We start from the raw sequence: 17005 nt of genomic DNA, 5'->3' as shown, positions 1-17005 counted from the left end.
ACAGACGGGCGGATCGAAAAATTACAACTTTATTGAAAAGTGAGTGGTTCTGTCAAGATATTGCTTTACTTATAAGATATAAACGTTTTACTTTCACTGCACATAAATCTGATCTCATTCAACGTGGTGATATTTACATTTTTTAAATAGAATAAAATGTATGTTAGAAACATTTCAGTCCATGTGTAATACATCTAAACTCTGAAGGTTTAAATAGCTGTGGTTCAGATGGTAGAGCCGGTTTGTATTTTAATTGCAGGTTCAATTCCCAAATGAATTTTTTCATTGTATTCACATTTTCTTGTCTGAACACATGATCAGGTCGGCAAAATAAAAACAAATATAGAATAATTAGAGATGGTGCAACTGCAAATTTATTACCGTATGTACATTTGGCATGAAGAAATGAACACATGAAATCATTGAGAGCAAGAGTTGTGAAACAAAAAAAAATCAACAACAAAAAAACATGCATACACACAAAGTTAGTTGCCAGAGTATACAATCCCTTTCATTGAAATACAGGCACACAAAGAAGAAATGCTCATGGATTTAAAAAGCCTGGTGGGACAGCAGGAGGCAGTAGTGTATCATTAAGGAACAATGCACAGCCACTACACTAATGAGACTGAGCAATGCTGGAGAAGTACTCAAGCATGTCCTGGATTGTGAACTCCATGGTGATTCCAGATCCAGGGTAACATCTGCCTATCAGATCTTCAAAGTGCTTGTACTGACGGATGAACTCGTCTTGCATGGAGTGCCACACCACCTGACGGAGAGACAAAAAGAAATGCAAATGGTTAAGTGAGATTTTAAAATGGGCTTTGCTTGCTTTCCAGGTAGAGCTACTCAACACAGTGACAATGGAAGCTGCCAACATGAGGTTGAGTGTTCCTGGTTTCCAGTATTTTATCGTCCTACTTTCCTGTTAGAGGCGCCACAACAGACTGTAGCTGTGTTTACATGGTCACTTTACGTGTTTTGTTTACATGAAGACAGAATAAAGTAATCATTTTATGTGAACAAGCAATATCCCATTCATAAAGAGCAGATAAATCCCATAATGCACTGTGTCGTTGGCTGTTTGATAGAGGCCAGAAACCTGCCAAAACTGAAGATGGGTTTGTTAGCTCGACTGAAGAACCTTGTTGTGATTCATGTGTTTGTTTTTGCTTTAAAAAAAACAAAAATTTTCCATGTTTAGAAATTGATCATGAGTCCAGTCTTGCAAATTTCTTTTTAAAGGGAGTCACTTAATGAAGCCACATTAAGGAAACAGAGCAAAGAAAATGATGTTTCTGAGCGAAGTCGCCATTTAATCAAAATAAAACTCAAGTTTCTCACCTGCAGCAGACTTTCTTCTTCACACAGATGTTTGTCTACCTTCTTGTAAAGGTTGTCGAGTCCCTTCTTCACCTCCTTGCCGGGATACTCCTTGATGACTTTGCGCAGCTCTTGTTTATTGAAGGCCAGCTGGTAGCTCACTTCTTCCTCACGTATGCCCTGAGCAACGCGTGCCTCAACTCCTTCAAAGAAATGCTGCGGGAGACAGACGAGTTCACAAACGTTTGCCAACCTTCACATCCCTTAGTTGCATGATGAGAAATTACTTCTGTTTTTTTTTTCTGTGCGAGTCTGAGAGCTTCTTACGTTCAGTTTTTCTAAAGGCTGCCCCAGAGAGTTGATGACATAGGACTGCAGATGGTCTGTGTATTTGTGCTTGGCCTCTCGTCTCTCTGCATCCAGGCAGGAGATCTTTAGACGCGACAGCGTAGAGAAGATGTGATGGAAGTTTTCCATCATGACGACGTCGCGTGGTGTCTTTTGGCTTTCATTGGCGACCTTCTCCACTGAAAACACAAATGGAGAATCAGTATTTGGTGTTCTGTGCAACAAGTCATTTCTAGTCAGCCAGTATTTGCGTTCAGATCGTGCTTGGAGGTGCAGTGATCTCACCGTTCATAAAAACAGCCCTGATAAGCTTGACGTAAGCTTTATCCAGGTCCCCTCTGCGCTCTGCATTACGGAAAATGGTTTCTGCCAGTTCGGCAAACTCCTCGAAGCCAGTCACAAAGGAGAGGATTCCAACTTTGCTTTTCTTTGAAATCTTCACCTCCTCCATCTGCCTGATCTGTCCGGACTGAGGAAAAGAGCATAGATCTAATTTTGCAAGACAATATTAGCTTCAATTTAGGAATGTAATCACAAAACATATGGTCAAAACCGAGCCAAAAATAAAGTGCAACTCGAGAGCACTGTGTAAAATCTTTAGGTGCGTGTGGGTGAAAGTGCCACTTGTACTTCACTTGGATGTACTCACAATGCATTTGTCAAAATTTCTCTTGACAGTGACCAGCACGTTTCCCAAAGTAGTGCTGAGGAAAGAGGCGGGGTCAACATTCTCCGCTGTCCACACGTGATGGCTCATCTTCACCAGCATGTACAGCGAGTGGAAGCTGTCGATCTTGTCGCCCAGCGCGATGAGGCTGTTGAGCTCCGTCTCGATGCTGTGGAAAATGTTATTCATCATCAGCCGCACCATGTCCTTCCTTTATTGGGGGAAAAAAAAAGAAAAAGAAAACACACACAGCAAAATGAGAATGACATTTGTGGAAATGATTATTATTTATACTTACATTAGGGACGTGTGAATACTCACTCTGAAGACAGGGAGTGTCTGTGTTCTGCCAGGTGAGGTATCCTCGAGGGCACACTTCCATCTGCTTCCTCCGTTTCAGGCTGACACACACAATGACCGACATGGAATGTTAAAAAAAAAAGAAAAATTAACAAAATGTGTTTGCGTGACGGTGCGACCGAGACCACATCTTCATGTGTCACTGTTGCTTTTTCAGTGAAGCTGTTGACATGATTCATCTGGATCATCTGCTTCCAGAATGACATCAATGACATACCTGCGCTAGAGGAGGGGCGATCGTCATGTGCTGCTGCAGCTTGAAGAATTTGCTGATGAAGTCTTGCTCTGCGAGACACAGAGGCTCCAGCTCACTGAGGACCTGCTCAAATATCTGCAGAGAAGAAAGCCCTTCCGCTTAATAACCCAGCATGAATCCGGCTTGAGTTAAAAAAAAAAAAAAAGAGTCTCATTTCAAGTGTCGCTGTGTCACCTTGTCAAACTTTGTTCTGTCGGCTACGTCCAGGTCAGAGGCGGACATGTTGCCCATGTCCAGAAGCGAGGAGGACTGGGATCGTCGGCTGTTGGAGCCCTGCACCGTCAGCTTGTTCAGACTCGAGGTTGAGCCAGTCAGCTTCCCGGAGCTGCCGTGAAGGCCTGATACAAACACCATGAATACACTTGTTTCAATGTGATGTGTTCAGTAAAGTCAACAGCATCTGCATGCAAGTAATTAAAAAAACCAAAGTGGTATAAATTTAAAAAAAAACACCCGTGAGGTGAATGGTTAGTTGTTGGTTGTTTTTTTTTTTGGGGGGGGGGGGGGGGCACTTAGCTGTGAATCAGATGCTGATACATTAAAAAAAGCACCATTAAGATTTAGTACAAACCAACCAGGCACACGTCGAAATGATGGTTTGTAGGGTAATGCATCATTGTAGTAAGGATTTGTTGGGTTTTTTTTTTTGGGGGGGGGGGGTTATATGAGACAGTGATGAGAAGCACGATGGAGGAGCTCCATCCGACTGATATACTTACTTTCTGTTTCCTGTTTGAGAGCACTCTCTTTCCGCGGAAGCGTAGCTGCAGCCAGTTAGAAAGGCAGGCATCAAAGACAGACACAGGTTAGGCTTAAAAAAAACATGCAGCATGGGTAGCAGTGAGGCTCGGTGTTAGATGTACAAAAGTTAAAACGTATGCCGACGTGCGGTGCGGTAGTTTAGGTAGTAGCTCGGACAAACCTTCAGAAAACATACGTTTTCTTGGTTTTGTTTTCAGGAGGAAAAGCTAATACAGAGAGCAGAAAGTCCTACAGCTCTGCCAAAACAAAGGCTCAACCGAGGTTCCTAGTCAGAATGGAAATATTGCGATTTGAGCTCTGTTAAATCTCTGCGCAAAAGTGAAGTAGATGATGAAAGATAAACACAAGAGGCAAAGGACATACGAGTAGGAAAATACATTTGAGGTCAAAGATGTGACGCAGAAAAAGCTGTAAAGGAATCAAGCCTTGCTTGTTTACAGGCTGGCGGTACATTTATGTCTGCGTAGCGATAGGACATAAATAAAAAGCAAAGTAATCTTAAGCATCAGCAATATCCATGTTTTCTTTAAGTTGACGACATAAAATGCAAGAAATAAAAAAGAAACGGAGATCACAGAGAAGTGAAAAACAATTTGCGGTATTTTAACAGCAAGTGTAAATATCTGTGTCGACATCCGGAGACCCGTGACGTGAAGCTCTTACCAAACTTGCCCTTTGCTTCTTTGGATGTACCGGCCATCTTTATTTTGGCCACCTCAAAGAAGTCTTTGATTTCTCGGTCATATAGCCTACTCATATAATCAACATAGGTCTGGAAAAAAGAGAAAGATGGGGACAAAATAAGTGAGAGGAAAAAGTGCATAGTTTCTCATCTTGAATGCTTCTTTACATTAAAAAATTACTACTCAAATTCTTTGCAAAACATTAAAAAGGAGCAATGTTTTTTCATTGTTAGTGTCAGAGTTTACCATCCCATCAATATAACAGCTTGTTTGCCTAGTGAAGGGATGTTTAAGGAAGTTATTAACGTATGTAATTCAGCACTATTGTATCTCAAAATAATACAAGAAAAACTTTCAGCATTATATACCTTGACTGAATCATAAGTCATAATGTTATGGCTAATTGGTTTAGTTGAGCCTTGGCAAAGCTTCTGATAAGAACAATATTAACTGGGACGAAGAGCAAGTGAAGTAAGTGTTCTGATTTGACTCGGATCTTTTGAGATATATTTTTAATGGCTTATATGAGAATCTTAATATCTTCCTTTGATTTTTGGAGACAAACTCCAGTGAGTACATGTCACTGGGACTATTTTTTGTAGGTTAACAGCACTGACCCTTGACAGACCCTCGTACTTCTCCCGGTGTGTGTTCTTCAGCCACTCCATGAGCTTGGCGTAGCGCAGCAGGTCCCTGTGCAGGGGGCTGTGTTTGGGCAGCGTCAGCTCGACGGTGTGCTGCGACAGGGTGGAGCTCTGATCGTGGCCCTGAGGAACAGAGTGAGGAGAAGACAGATAATCAGTATAACAACCAGATACAGAAAAGGAAATTCCTTACCTTAAGTCTCTTTCCATCTTCCTATACACAAACTAACACACCACACATCAGGGAAATTTAGCTTCCTGCACAAATGTCCATAGAGGCCGCCAAACCGCAGCTTACACTGAATCCAGACGATGTCAAAAGAAACAGTCTGGGATTGTTTGAAACTGGAAAACCACCACATTCTCAGAGCAACTCAATGAAAGCACCTCTCTCCTCTCACAGTCCTGCTGAGTTAGCATTTTTTTATTTATTTTTTTACCCACAACAAGACATGCACGCAGAGCAGTCAGACACGGCATTTTATGATATGAGAATGTTTGCGACAAAGCCATGTTAGCGCCAAAACCCCCCAAAAAAGCCCTCAGCCGAGGCAACTGGTGGAGGAGGAGAAAGATGGACGATGCCTTCCCAGCTTTGAGATCAGATGAGGGATGTTAAGTAGTTAGAGACATTTCCCATGCAATCAACGATGCACTGAGGAGGACGGAGGCCAGGGGGTCTTGTGGCGAGTATGTTGGAGTGAGGTGTGAGAGGTCAAACATTAGCAGGAGAGGATCAGGTGGGGAGTTGCTGTGAGGGTACTCACTGGAAGTGACAGACAGGAGGACCTATAGAACTGAGGGATGGTCATTTTGAAGTGACTGAAGTGGTTGAACTGACACAGAGACAGAGAGCAGAGTGGGATGATTCACAGTGAGCAGCACAGAGAGTCAAAGACAGGAGGGACACAGCTGGAAGGAAACGGCACAAAGGAGACCAGGAAGAGAGGATCAGCTAAACAGGATGTTGATCAAGGCGGAAAAGAGAGAGAGAATAGGAGTTCGGAGTAAACAGGAGAGACCTCAGCACAGAATTTCAGAGCAGACCCACACCGAGCAGCCGAGAGGACAACACACAGTCAGACTCCTTTTCACTGCTGTTGGTGTTCATTTTCATAAAGACAATGTTTCCCTCATTGTTTCCCTCGGATAGGCTTAACTTGTCCACTAAAAAGCTCTATTTATAACGGTTTATAGCGATGCTGGTAGTTGTTTTTGTTGTTGATTTCATTCAGTCAAATTGATTCAGCTTCAGCCAAAGTGGAAATACATGTGGTCAATAACAGAGGCTCGTGCTCATTTTCACTAGAATCTTTGTTCTGGTGCTGCAGCAAACTATCATTTTCATCATTGATTAATCTACTCTACTCTAATCTACTTTATTGATCATTAAAAGAGCAATAGTGTAGTCTCTAAAATGTTGGAAAATAAGGGGGTGCAGCACTGCTTCCAATAAAAATTATTTTAAAAATTTGCACCCAGATATTGAGATTCAATTAGCAATCACTGAAAATATATAAACAAAAAATAAAACACAAAAACTGTGGTTCACCAGCCGTTTTCTGCTCAGCCTATAAAACTGACACAAGATCACTGAAGGCTGAACTCTGTCGTGTGTACAGACAGTGAGAGTGTTACCTGGTGGACAAACACATTGTTGAGGTGGTTTGTGAGGCGCCGAGCGAACGTGTCTCTCAGCTCAGCAAACAGGAGCTGCTGCTGCGTCACAGCCATCAGCTTGTCGTGACCTATGAGAGAGAAAAGGAAATCTTCAGTCTGATGAGTTGCTTCAAAAAAACATCCGCAGCTGAACCGCAGACGAGGCAACTAACCTGGTCGGAGAGCCACGTTCATGCACTGCAGGAGAGCCTCAGAGGCGTTGATGCAGGCCTCGATGCCTTTCGGGGAGGTAAGATCTCCCTCCTGCAGGGCCCTGATGTGTCCCTTTGACAAGTCCATGTAGTTCTATAAGAGGAAATAGCAAATTCAATAAAGGCTGTTCATTCAAGAAGTAAATTTGCAATTTATATCGACCATATTTTGGCTTATTTTACTAAAAATAAAATGCTCTTTTATTCAATAATTAAAAAATATGTTACATATGATCAAATGTTCTGGATGCTGCGTTTAGATCAGTACACAAACTAAATCCAAGTGTGTACAGTGGGAAGTAAAGTTATTTCCTAACCACTAAAAACTGGATCTCGTCCAGCAGTTTGCCGTTGTTGGTGTTGCTGATCTGGATGAGGCGGTTGCTCTGCGAGATCTGGTCCATTTGGTCTTTAACGCTCTGCAGCATCTCCTCGTAGCTGCTCAGCTTTCCCTCAATGGTGTCCACCTCAGTCAGCGCCTCGTCCAGGAGCATCATCAGGATATTCACCTGCTTCTCTGACGCCATGATGGACTGAATGTTAGCCTAGGATAACAGAGGAGGACGGATCAGCAAACACCAGAGAGGTACAGGTACAGAACGTCATGAATCCATCACAGTCACAGGTTAGTTTTTAGAAGTGATGTTACTTATACTAACACTAGTGACATAAAAAAAAGGCTTGAGCTCATTGTTGTAGTATTTTAGCAGGTTAGCCGTTAACAATGTGTGCATGACTGATTCACTCATTAAATTCAACTGAAGTTACATAAGTTAGAAGAGGGAGGCGCTCTTGTTGGAAATAATAATTAAAAAATTTAAACATGAAGAAACAGTAATAAAACATCAACGATTAACCAACAACAGCCACTTTCATGAATGTAAGCTTAGATTTATTTATACTAATGATCCGCATTTACAGCTTTTGTTAATGTTACTTGCTGACAGACATTTTTCCTGTTAAAACTGGGAGGAGTTGTTAGTTAGTTCAGGATTAAACATCTCCCTTTAGTAAACAAGATAATCTGCTGCTCAGTATATATATGACAACTGAGGCGCAAACTGAAACATTGGTAATTATAACCGGGATCAACATTTCCTAACAGCAATCAATCACTATAGCATTACTAACAAAAGTCGTGGCTTTGCAGTAAAATATTGCTTAATATTGTTCACAGCACTGTTAATCAGGTAGCTTTAAGCTGATGAAACCACAAACAGAAAAAAAAAAAAAAAAAAAAAGACTCTATATACTCCTGGTTTATTTTCCAAAGTAAAGGTACTGTCAGGTTTCTTACCCCGTCTAAAACCTGCAGCTCCTTGAACAGCTTCTCCGCGAAGCCCTCAGCATTGGAGATGGCAAACTCGCACATCTCCATCATGCCTTCGATGTCCTGCTCCTCGCGGGTGCTGAGTTCCTGGTAGTCGTCCAGAGCATCCTCATCGCCACCGGCAACACTCTGGCTCTCGCCGCTCGGCACGGACTCTGCGTGCATGAAACAAGACGGAAAAGGACGTGCGGAGAGATAGTAAGCACACGTGTAAACGTCAACACGCGCTCTGGTTTCTTCAAACTGAGCAGGAGGTTTGAAGGCTTTTCTTCCAACAAGTAGAGACTAACAGTGCCTGGGAGGCCGTCGTTGCTTCAGCAGTGCATTTTGAATCATTAGCAACATGTGATGAAAATGCGGAGTGAATATGAGCTCAAAATGTTGAATGGAAAATCTCACGTTGTGCAGAGAAATATTAAGAAATGTGAACCATGTCTGCATCGTGAACTGCTTACATTTATTACTTATTATCATCATGCCCTGGTGTATAGGATGAATGTATACCAATTACTGATCTGTCGTTTAATTGTGTTGAAATTAGAAATATTATGGACCATGAGTGTGAGTCAAAAACAGGCCACATTAATGAGCATGTGTGAGTGAATATTCCTACAAATTAAGGTGGAATGAGTGGGTAAAAAAAAGCTAAAAGTGGAAAACAACACAATCTACAAGTGCTAAATAATTTCAGATAAAAATGAATCATAGTGAATCACCAGATTTACCAATGTAATTTCTAAGAAGGGAAGGTGAGAGTCTCTAATGAGAATGGTGGTTTGAAGTAATGAAGAGTACAATGGAGAGGAGTGAGGAGGGGGAAGTTAAGTCCTACCAACCTTCCGCTTTAGGAAGTTCTGGCCAGAGAAAGTTTAAGAGAGAAAAGTGAGAATAAAGAAGAATTTAACACAGAAAAGCAAACCACAAGCCAGGGTACAACAAAAAAAATTTTAAATAAAGAGAAGCCTAACAGTTTTCTTTCCTTTAATTAATCATGCCATAACTAATCAAAACTAACCAAAAGAAATTCTCCTTCCAGGCTCGATGAGAAAACAAATGTGATTCACTCTGTGGATCAACCCGAGTGGTTTGAGAGAAAAAAGGAAAACCTATCGAATAAATATATTCAAATCACTGAGGCATGCGGTCACAGGAGGGATGGCTGAGACGAGAGGATTTACACACCTTCCAGCAGCTGAGAACTGACATTCACAAACTCCACCTTCTTCCTCAGATAACGCTGGTTCAGCTTCCAAATGCAGGAGATGAAGGAGTTCTTTTCAGCTGTACTGCTGGCCACCCACTTATACACCTTCTCAAAATGAAGGTCGAACTCAGGGTTTTCCTAAAAGTAAAACACATGTGTATTTATAGGCATTAGTCCTGACAAGCAGATAAAAAGGTGGGATGCTTTTATCACCACAACTTCAACTTTCTTTGTGACAGTGATTCAACATCATTGTGTGCTGTTTAAGGTGCAGACGGTAGAGAAGCTCATGTTACTAATGTGTGGTGCGCTGATAAATCTGTGATACAGCAGACGTTCTGAGGGTCAATGTAGACAATGGTATGAGAACACATTGTTTTGTTTGTTTTTGCCTTCCACATGTTTCTTAAATTTGATAAATATTGGAAACAATCTAAAAGTTATCATGAAACATGATGGGAAGTATGCATGTCAAATCCTACCAGATCTGAAAGAATAGCAAAAAAAAAAGGGGGTTGAGGTGAGAAGAGTAAAATAACAGATGAAATACATCCGCTCTGACCTTGCTTGCATCTTTGGCGTCGACTTCCGTCAGGTCTCGGAGCTCCCAGGTCAGCTGGCGCTTGTAGAAGTCCCCTTTGTCAGATTTTTTCACTTTAACCACTTTGACCTGTACGGGCCTCTCTGTAGTAACTGTAGGACAAGAAAGCACAGTAGATAGAGCTGGTTTTTAAAGCTGTTGTTTGTTTGAAGCTGTTTTGGGAGTTGTTAGCCACATACCCGTAGCACACAAGAAGCAGTTCTTCTTTTTCTTTCCTGCCTTGCAGACGTTAACGATACCGAGGAGACGCTCATCGTTGGGTGTGAAGATGTCCCTCTGCAGTGCGTGCTTGATTGCCGTCATGGTGGATACTGTCACACAGAAATTAACACGTTTTTACTGCTGAGGCATTAAGATCAATACATGTTCATACACACAGGAAGTCAAGCTGCATTTGCATGCATGAAATGATTCTGAACCGATGAGCACAGACATGTAAAAAACACACACAAGGAAATAAAGAAGCAGGTTTTGTTAATGTCAATGATTTGTATTTTGCGAACGACATCAACAAGATTCATTATGAGACATATTTTTTTTTCTGCACTTTTTTTTGTACTTTTATGTTTTTGCTTCTTCATCTTTGCTGTCATATTCATTTATTGCTTTCTTCACTGGTGTTATGTCTTTCATTTCATTTAACTTAATCCATTTTTTGTGCAGCACTGTGTAACACATAGGTGCTGTAAACTGTATAGCTTCTTGTGAATGATAATAACAAGAATATAAATAATACGAATTATTATTACAGCATCTTCTTTCCCAATGAGATCAATGTGAACAAATCTACATTGCACTTTTTAATACTGAAGAAAGACTCAAAGGGCCAACCTTGGACATGGAGATAAATACACCAAGAATTTAATTCATGACATCTTTCAATCATCTTCCAGCTTTCAGAAATTGTTCTTCTTAAAAATGTAAACTACATTATAATGTAATTTAATCAGTTGGCTCGTAGATTGACACCTTTTATATTATGAAACCACAGTCACAGCTAAGCCTACAACAACAGAACAGAAAAACAAAGAAATAGATTAAAACGCGTTATAAATACAGATACACACACAAAAGTATTTTACATAAAATTAAAGCTCTGGTGTCCTTTCTGTCTGCTAGCTTCGAGCTGGCCTGACAGAGCTAGCGCCGGTTAGCATCAGCTACAGGAAGACGACGTCCTCAAAGTGGTTCATTCGTTGTTGAGTTTCAATCAGAGCTCGATATTTGTGGGTTATTCCGCAGAGATATTCATAATAAGTATGTCTTACCTTGTTTTTATTAGCCCACCATCCCAGTTAAACACCGCCCGTCACTTCCTGGCTGTCGCGCGGCGGTGTCATGTGACTGCATGACAACGTTGACGCCTCATTCGGTGCTGGAGAGCGCGAGAGAGCTATCGTCGCCGCCATATTGGTTGAGGCATCTCACCATAGACAGTCGTCTCACTACTATGGAGGACGAACTGTATGGAATCACAGGACATCTTATTGGACCGTTGAAGTCTTTAAAGGGACCAATTCAGTGGCTACGTGTAAAAACAAACGCAATATTTTGAGCTGCAGTTTATTCTTAATGTCAGTAAAATATTTATTTACATGATGCGGCTCGGATTGAGAATAACGATGATTTAACAGGATCAAGCTACAGTGTATATTTCTGTTCATCTTAATTTATTAGAAAATCCGTGATGGTGTTCTAATCAACCTTCTTGGTTAATTAGATCAAAATAAAGCATTTTGTAAAATTTAATTTGAAAATAACCTTAATATTTTGCGGAATTACAAGGCCAATACGTCTCACATATCAAAATCATGTTGTATACCATTTCAGTCCCTGCAGTCTTCCATGAACACTAAATGCACACTGCTGCTCTGATGCCCCATCTTTTCTGACATATCCATCCACAAAACACTCAAATGAAGGCCAGAACATCTCAATGTAACACAACACACTTTATTGCCTTAGTGGTGAATTACAAATAATGTTTCAATGACAACAATACAAAACTGTTCATTTAGTTGTTTCCCCTGAATGAACATAGTCAACATAGCAAACAGTTTCTAGAGGAATACATAGCTCCAACAAATGTTTGCACTAATGATAAAGATGCAGGGAGGTCATTTTACTTCAGTATCTAATACACAGTACATGAGACTGGACAAACAGTCTGTCAGCATCAAGTACCTCAAGAGAACGGAGATCAGGCAAATTTCTTAATTCAAAGACCCACACTGCTTTTTATTGTGACTTAAGGTCCAAATCTTGTGCCTGTATGCAGAAAGTACATGCAATTTCAACGGATTTACAACTGCTTGACTGCTATTTTATAAAGGAAAGTCACATTATGAAAACGGTCCACTCAGTCGCATTTAGGATAATACAAGATAAACCACTAGCACCATCAAAAGGACACCACCGCACCCAGACGTCACAGCCATTTCAAGAAATTGAAATTAAACCATTAAATAAGTTCAGCACAAGCGCAGCACAAGACCAATCCACACATGATAGACTGCAGCTCGGTTGCTCAATTCCCCAACTCGCCTTTTCCTCCAGGTTGAAGTCGAGCAGCTTTCTCCATTGCTGTGTGAATGGGCGAATTCTGGAGCTGTGAAAATGCAGTGTAAAATTAAAGTCATTGTCCCTTCCGTCACAGGGACTTTTGGATTGTGGGAATACGCAGGAGTACCTGCCAAAATACAAAGTTAGTGCAGTAAGGCTTTGACCCAGAAGTGAAACAATACCTTCTCACTGACAGGCTCTTAAAGCAATTGCACAGATGAAATGAGTTTCAAGACCCCATCGACTGGTTTATAGAAAAGAATGGCTTATTTGTTGGTCCAGAGTTCCTGATGTGGGATTTAAAACTGTGTCTATACAGAGAAAACTCAAGTGTCCTTTTAAAAGAGACTATTGCCTGTGTTCATACCAGGTATCAATGGAACACTGGTGAACATTAAAGAAACGCCATTAAGGGTGTGTTCACATGTTTAATGCTGGTAGGATTTTCTGCAGTGGTGGGTTTAATGAACAGGAAATGTGAATGCGTCCATCCGCACCTTGTTTACACCAAACAGACCTTCTTTTCAAAAGGGATCGTTCTGCTTAAGTAGTTGTTGTGAAAGTTAAGTCGGAGAATATGATCACACGTCGCGGTGCAGGAGGTGTATGTTTTGTTCTCATGTTAAAATGCAGCGATTCAGGTTTCATTGAGATGCCTGGACGAATGACAGTATGCATAGACACAGTTTCAAATTCAGCCATGAATGCAAACATTTTCTTCAATCTGTGGTTAGAAAAAAAAAAAATATATATATAATTATAAGAATCTTTGTTGTCAGACTGACAATTCTGCAGCGGGACTGTCTACTGATGCTCCCCACTGATTTAAAGCTTTTAAAAAAACAAAAACAAAAAAAACAAAATTTATTTAAATGTCCTTTAAGTGTGATGAAAGCAACTCAAAAGCACACAAGTTACAACATGTCAACTGAGCCAGCCTGTATGACCTATCAAACAACTGGTTGGCTCATACTGTGTTGCTGACGTAACTGGCCGTCCTCTGCTGATGTAAAACATTTCTACAGCTGCCTGACCAGTCGGGCTTCACTCCGCATTTTGTCTGAGGATCCTTTTCTCCTCCTCTACAAAGTTCTTGTCTGAGGTGGCTTGTCCTAACTCCCGCTTCCTCTTTTCCTTTTGTTGGAAGGTTTCCACCCGTCGCTTCTTGGCAGACAGCGCGCTCGCATCCTCCGATTCCTCATCTGACCACCACAGAGGAGAGATAAGGAAAAATTGTAGTTTTCAAAATATTCAATGGCCAACATGTCAAACATGAAAAGTAGCATCAGAGGTATATTTAGTGCTTGTTTGGTCATTCACAAAATTATTCTCCAAACATGCGTGATGAGACACAGTTGAAGTTTTGTCGCCGGTTTGGGTTTACACACTGTCTCAGGGTGTCTGATGAACTGTTGCTGATTCAATTTGCAGTTTCAAAATTGTATTTTTTCTACCTCAAAAAATGCATGGAGCTCTAAGTTTGTCTATTGCTTTGATGCAACTTTTTTTTTTTTTTAAAGGATTAATTTTTCTGTTTCGCCTGATGCTCCCCCACTTTTTCTACCGCTGCTTACTTTGCCCTTATGATATTCTCGAAATTGTAATGATCATTTCTAAAAAATATATTTTTAATGTAAACACTTAAACTTAGTAGTTTTGTGGCATAAATGACTCAAATGCTGGGTGACTTATATTTAAGACAAAAATAAATGTTATACCCCTTATATTCAAGAGCGTTTTGCAACCACCCATGGATCTTTGGCGCCCCCTCGTGGAGGTCGGGTCCCCCTGGATTAGATCGCTGATTTAAAGTGATTCTAATTTTGATTGCAGGACTTGACTCCTGTGTCACAGTGTAGTAACTACATGTTTGCCTGGAACCTTTTGTATCACAGCTACCACCAGAGGTAATCACTTCCTTGCGTTATATGCAATTTGTTATTCAAAATTATGTTTTAACTGACATTTTCCATGATTAACAAGTTGCTTGCTCACCACCATTAAATCTAAACTAACAATCTGATGATATTGTGGGATTTATAATACTGCTAAAAGCAAACGCTACTAAACCTGTAATTTCTGAAAGAGAACTTACCAGACTCTGAGGGTTGCTCCTCTGTGGGTAAGAACCGGGCTTTGCCCGTGTATGGCTGAGGTGCATCAGCCCCGTTGTCTTCATATACGTTGGACCACTTTATAGCCATGTCCATTCCTGGGGGCGGTCCCTTCTTCCTCTCTGGCTCTGCAGCGTAGGTCTCCGGAGGGGGCACTGCATTCATCTTCCATGGCTTGAATTCTCTGGCGGGCTGCAATTCATAGAGTAATATAGACATAATAATTCCAGCATATGCATAAAATGCAATTACGGCTCCTTTCCTCTTCTCTGCCAAAACGCCATGCAATGTTTGGTGAACGTGTCAGTGTTAGGATCTCACCAGACCACAGGAAAACACTGCAGCCCCCATGCATCAAATCCTCCCCCTGACTCCCACCATGGATTCTCAGCCAGTCACTGATTGGTTACGGCCCCCTTGTTTTGACACCTTTGATTGCCCCATCATTATCAAAAAGCGTTGACATTTTTCACCCCTCTCTCTTGCTCTGTGGAAGGAGGTAGGCGCTGCACCCAGCAGCACAGCATGTTAGTCCAGCCTGATAACAGCGAAGACCAGAGGCCTGAACCCAAAGGCCTCAACTCCTCTGCTGACCCCACCAAGAGGGTTAGGGCTCAACACCAACACCCAGTCTGGTCTCTCATCGTGCAGGAAAGGACTCAGCTCTGGTTTTCACAAGTGTTTGGTTTTCACAAGGGGATATGGTTAGGGTTAGGGTTAATCCTAACCCTAACCATATTACACTCGACAGGTATGATTTGTTTAATTTGTATATTTGGCTGCCTAACCTGTAAAAAGATCTTGAGGTTTGGCGCAGTGGACATGTTTTAAAATTAAGATAAATGAAGGTGGACAGCCAAAGTGTAAAACATGTTGTTGATCACAAATATAAGAATAATCACAATAAGGTGACACTATCCCCCCCCCCCCCCCCCCCCCAGGAAACTGAAAATATTTGTCAGGTTCCTAAATCAATAGGTTAATTAAATATATATATATAAAATGTATTTATATGTTGTTGCCTGTGGCCACTTTTGGTAAAGGTTTATTTTATTACATTGAAAAAAAAAAGGCCAGAATTATTACATTTTTTACGTTATAACATTATGGGTCGTTAACTAAGGCTTTTTCGCCCCTCTTTTAAAAATCAGACACGTGGCCCAATTTCATTCAGGTGTATTTCAAATTCAAAACAATATTAGAAAATGTAGTACGTTATATATACGAGGCTCCAGAAAAAAAAAGGCTATTTTCGTAGTGAAGGTTGCAGAACGCTGGTTGGTGATTTATTTAGGCACATTTCTTACAAAGGCACAAAAAAAAAAAAAAAAAAAACTGTGAATATGAGATATAGTGACTTTCCCATCACGAGATGACACCAGGCTCACGCACACACTTGTGAAGTGACGTACCTCTTCAGGAGCTTTGACCGTCAGGTTGTCCCAGTCTATCTCTTTGTTCAGGGGGTTGTAGAGGAAAGTCGGCTTGGACACGGAGCTGAACAGTTCGTCGGGCCTGGGTAGAGGAGCTCCACCGGCGGCTCGTTTGGTGCCTTGCTGGGAGGACTGACCCGGAGCATCAGCCCGGCCCCCGGGCTTCTTCTTCGCATCTCCTCGCTCCTCGTCGGAGTCGCTGCTGCTGTCGCTTAAATCGTCGTAGCTGGAGAAGAAGCCCAATGAAGCCGACTTCTTTTCTTCCGTCATTTCACAGCGGTTTGTGTTTTTTGCTATATATATTTTTTTAAATGAGAAGAGGAGTTAAAAATCCGATGCAGGAAGGAAAGTAGGGTCCCGAAAGAGAAGCAGATTAAGGCGAAGCCATTTTGAATCAACCTCCAAAACAGTCGCAAACTGCTCAGACGGTCGCCACGACTGTCGTAAAGCCGTCCGCTCCAAGAGGGAGGGTCGCGGGTTCGAGTCCAAGTCGGAACAACTTTATAAATATACACACATTTATTAAAAGTAAAAGGGTTTGTCTTTAGTCCATCTTGCTTGGTGACGTGCATATTCGTCACATAAAAAGTCAGTAAAATAGTTGAAAATATGATTTTGTGTGTGTGTGTTATGAGAGAGAGAGAGAGAGAGAGAGAGAGAGAGAGAGAGAGAGAGAGAGAGAGAGAGAGAGAGAGAGAGAGAGAGAGAGAGAGAGAGTGTGTCTATTCATGGGAATACATTTGTGTGTGCGAAAAATATATCTGGCTTGGAAAAATGTATGGATTTTCATTTTATGTAATTTTATGTTTGCATGAGAGAGGTAGTTTCTGAGTCCATATGTGTA

The 17005-nt window shown here is 41.3% G+C and overlaps 2 protein-coding genes across 10 annotated transcripts; both read right to left on the bottom strand.

Annotated features, from left to right (window-relative positions):
* Nucleotides 1-10: 10 nt before the first annotated feature.
* exoc1 (exocyst complex component 1) lies at nt 11-11394 on the bottom strand. Of its 9 annotated transcripts, XM_080472956.1 has the most exons (21): nt 11321-11383; nt 10232-10363; nt 10014-10144; nt 9430-9589; nt 9084-9101; nt 8215-8402; nt 7235-7462; nt 6879-7011; nt 6685-6794; nt 5814-5882; nt 5020-5169; nt 4383-4491; nt 3677-3721; nt 3132-3295; nt 2919-3032; nt 2663-2742; nt 2324-2552; nt 1960-2143; nt 1654-1853; nt 1348-1542; nt 12-772 (listed from the first exon to the last, which is right to left on the bottom strand). In XM_080472956.1, the coding sequence occupies exons 2-21, from the start codon at nt 10353-10355 to the stop codon at nt 620-622; spliced, it is 2784 nt and encodes a 927-aa protein (XP_080329082.1). In that variant the 5' UTR covers nt 10356-10363; nt 11321-11383; the 3' UTR covers nt 12-619. The 9 variants fall into 9 exon arrangements, with proteins under 9 accessions (XP_080329089.1, XP_080329082.1, XP_080329085.1 ...); XM_080472959.1 differs by lacking the exon at nt 5814-5882 and having other exon boundaries at nt 11321-11394; XM_080472957.1 differs by lacking the exon at nt 3677-3721.
* Nucleotides 11395-11984: 590 nt separating this feature from the next.
* On the bottom strand, nt 11985-16585 carry cUnh1orf52 (chromosome Un C1orf52 homolog). Its single transcript, XM_080472657.1, has 3 exons — nt 16141-16585; nt 14710-14920; nt 11985-13816 (listed from the first exon to the last, which is right to left on the bottom strand). Exons 1-3 carry the CDS (start codon nt 16429-16431, stop codon nt 13659-13661), a joined length of 660 nt encoding a protein of 219 aa, XP_080328783.1. The 5' UTR covers nt 16432-16585; the 3' UTR covers nt 11985-13658.
* Between the last annotated feature and the right edge of the window lie 420 nt (nt 16586-17005).

This window comes from Lipophrys pholis, assembly GCF_963383615.2.
Source record: "Lipophrys pholis genome assembly, chromosome: 10".
Taxonomy (NCBI): domain Eukaryota; kingdom Metazoa; phylum Chordata; class Actinopteri; order Blenniiformes; family Blenniidae; genus Lipophrys; species Lipophrys pholis.
This window is presented reverse-complemented; position numbering and strand designations above follow the sequence as displayed.

What these genes read in the sequence shown, in the direction of transcription:
- exoc1 (XM_080472956.1), bottom strand. Translation starts at nt 10,355, where the DNA reads ATGACGGCAATCAAGCACGCACTGCAGAGGGACATCTTCACACCCAAC. An exon ending in CTGCTTCTTGTGTGCTACGG is followed by an intron (nt 10,145 to 10,231) that starts GTATGTGGCTAA and finishes CTTGTCCTACAG; the next exon opens with TTACTACAGAGAGGCCCGTA. An exon ending in GAACGTGGCTCTCCGACCAG is followed by an intron (nt 6,795 to 6,878) that starts GTTAGTTGCCTC and finishes TCTCTCTCATAG; the next exon opens with GTCACGACAAGCTGATGGCT.
- cUnh1orf52 (XM_080472657.1), bottom strand. Translation starts at nt 16,431, where the DNA reads ATGACGGAAGAAAAGAAGTCGGCTTCATTGGGCTTCTTCTCCAGCTAC. An exon ending in CGGTCAAAGCTCCTGAAGAG is followed by an intron (nt 14,921 to 16,140) that starts GTACGTCACTTC and finishes TATGAATTGCAG; the next exon opens with CCCGCCAGAGAATTCAAGCC. An exon ending in GGAGCAACCCTCAGAGTCTG is followed by an intron (nt 13,817 to 14,709) that starts GTAAGTTCTCTT and finishes TGTGGTGGTCAG; the next exon opens with ATGAGGAATCGGAGGATGCG.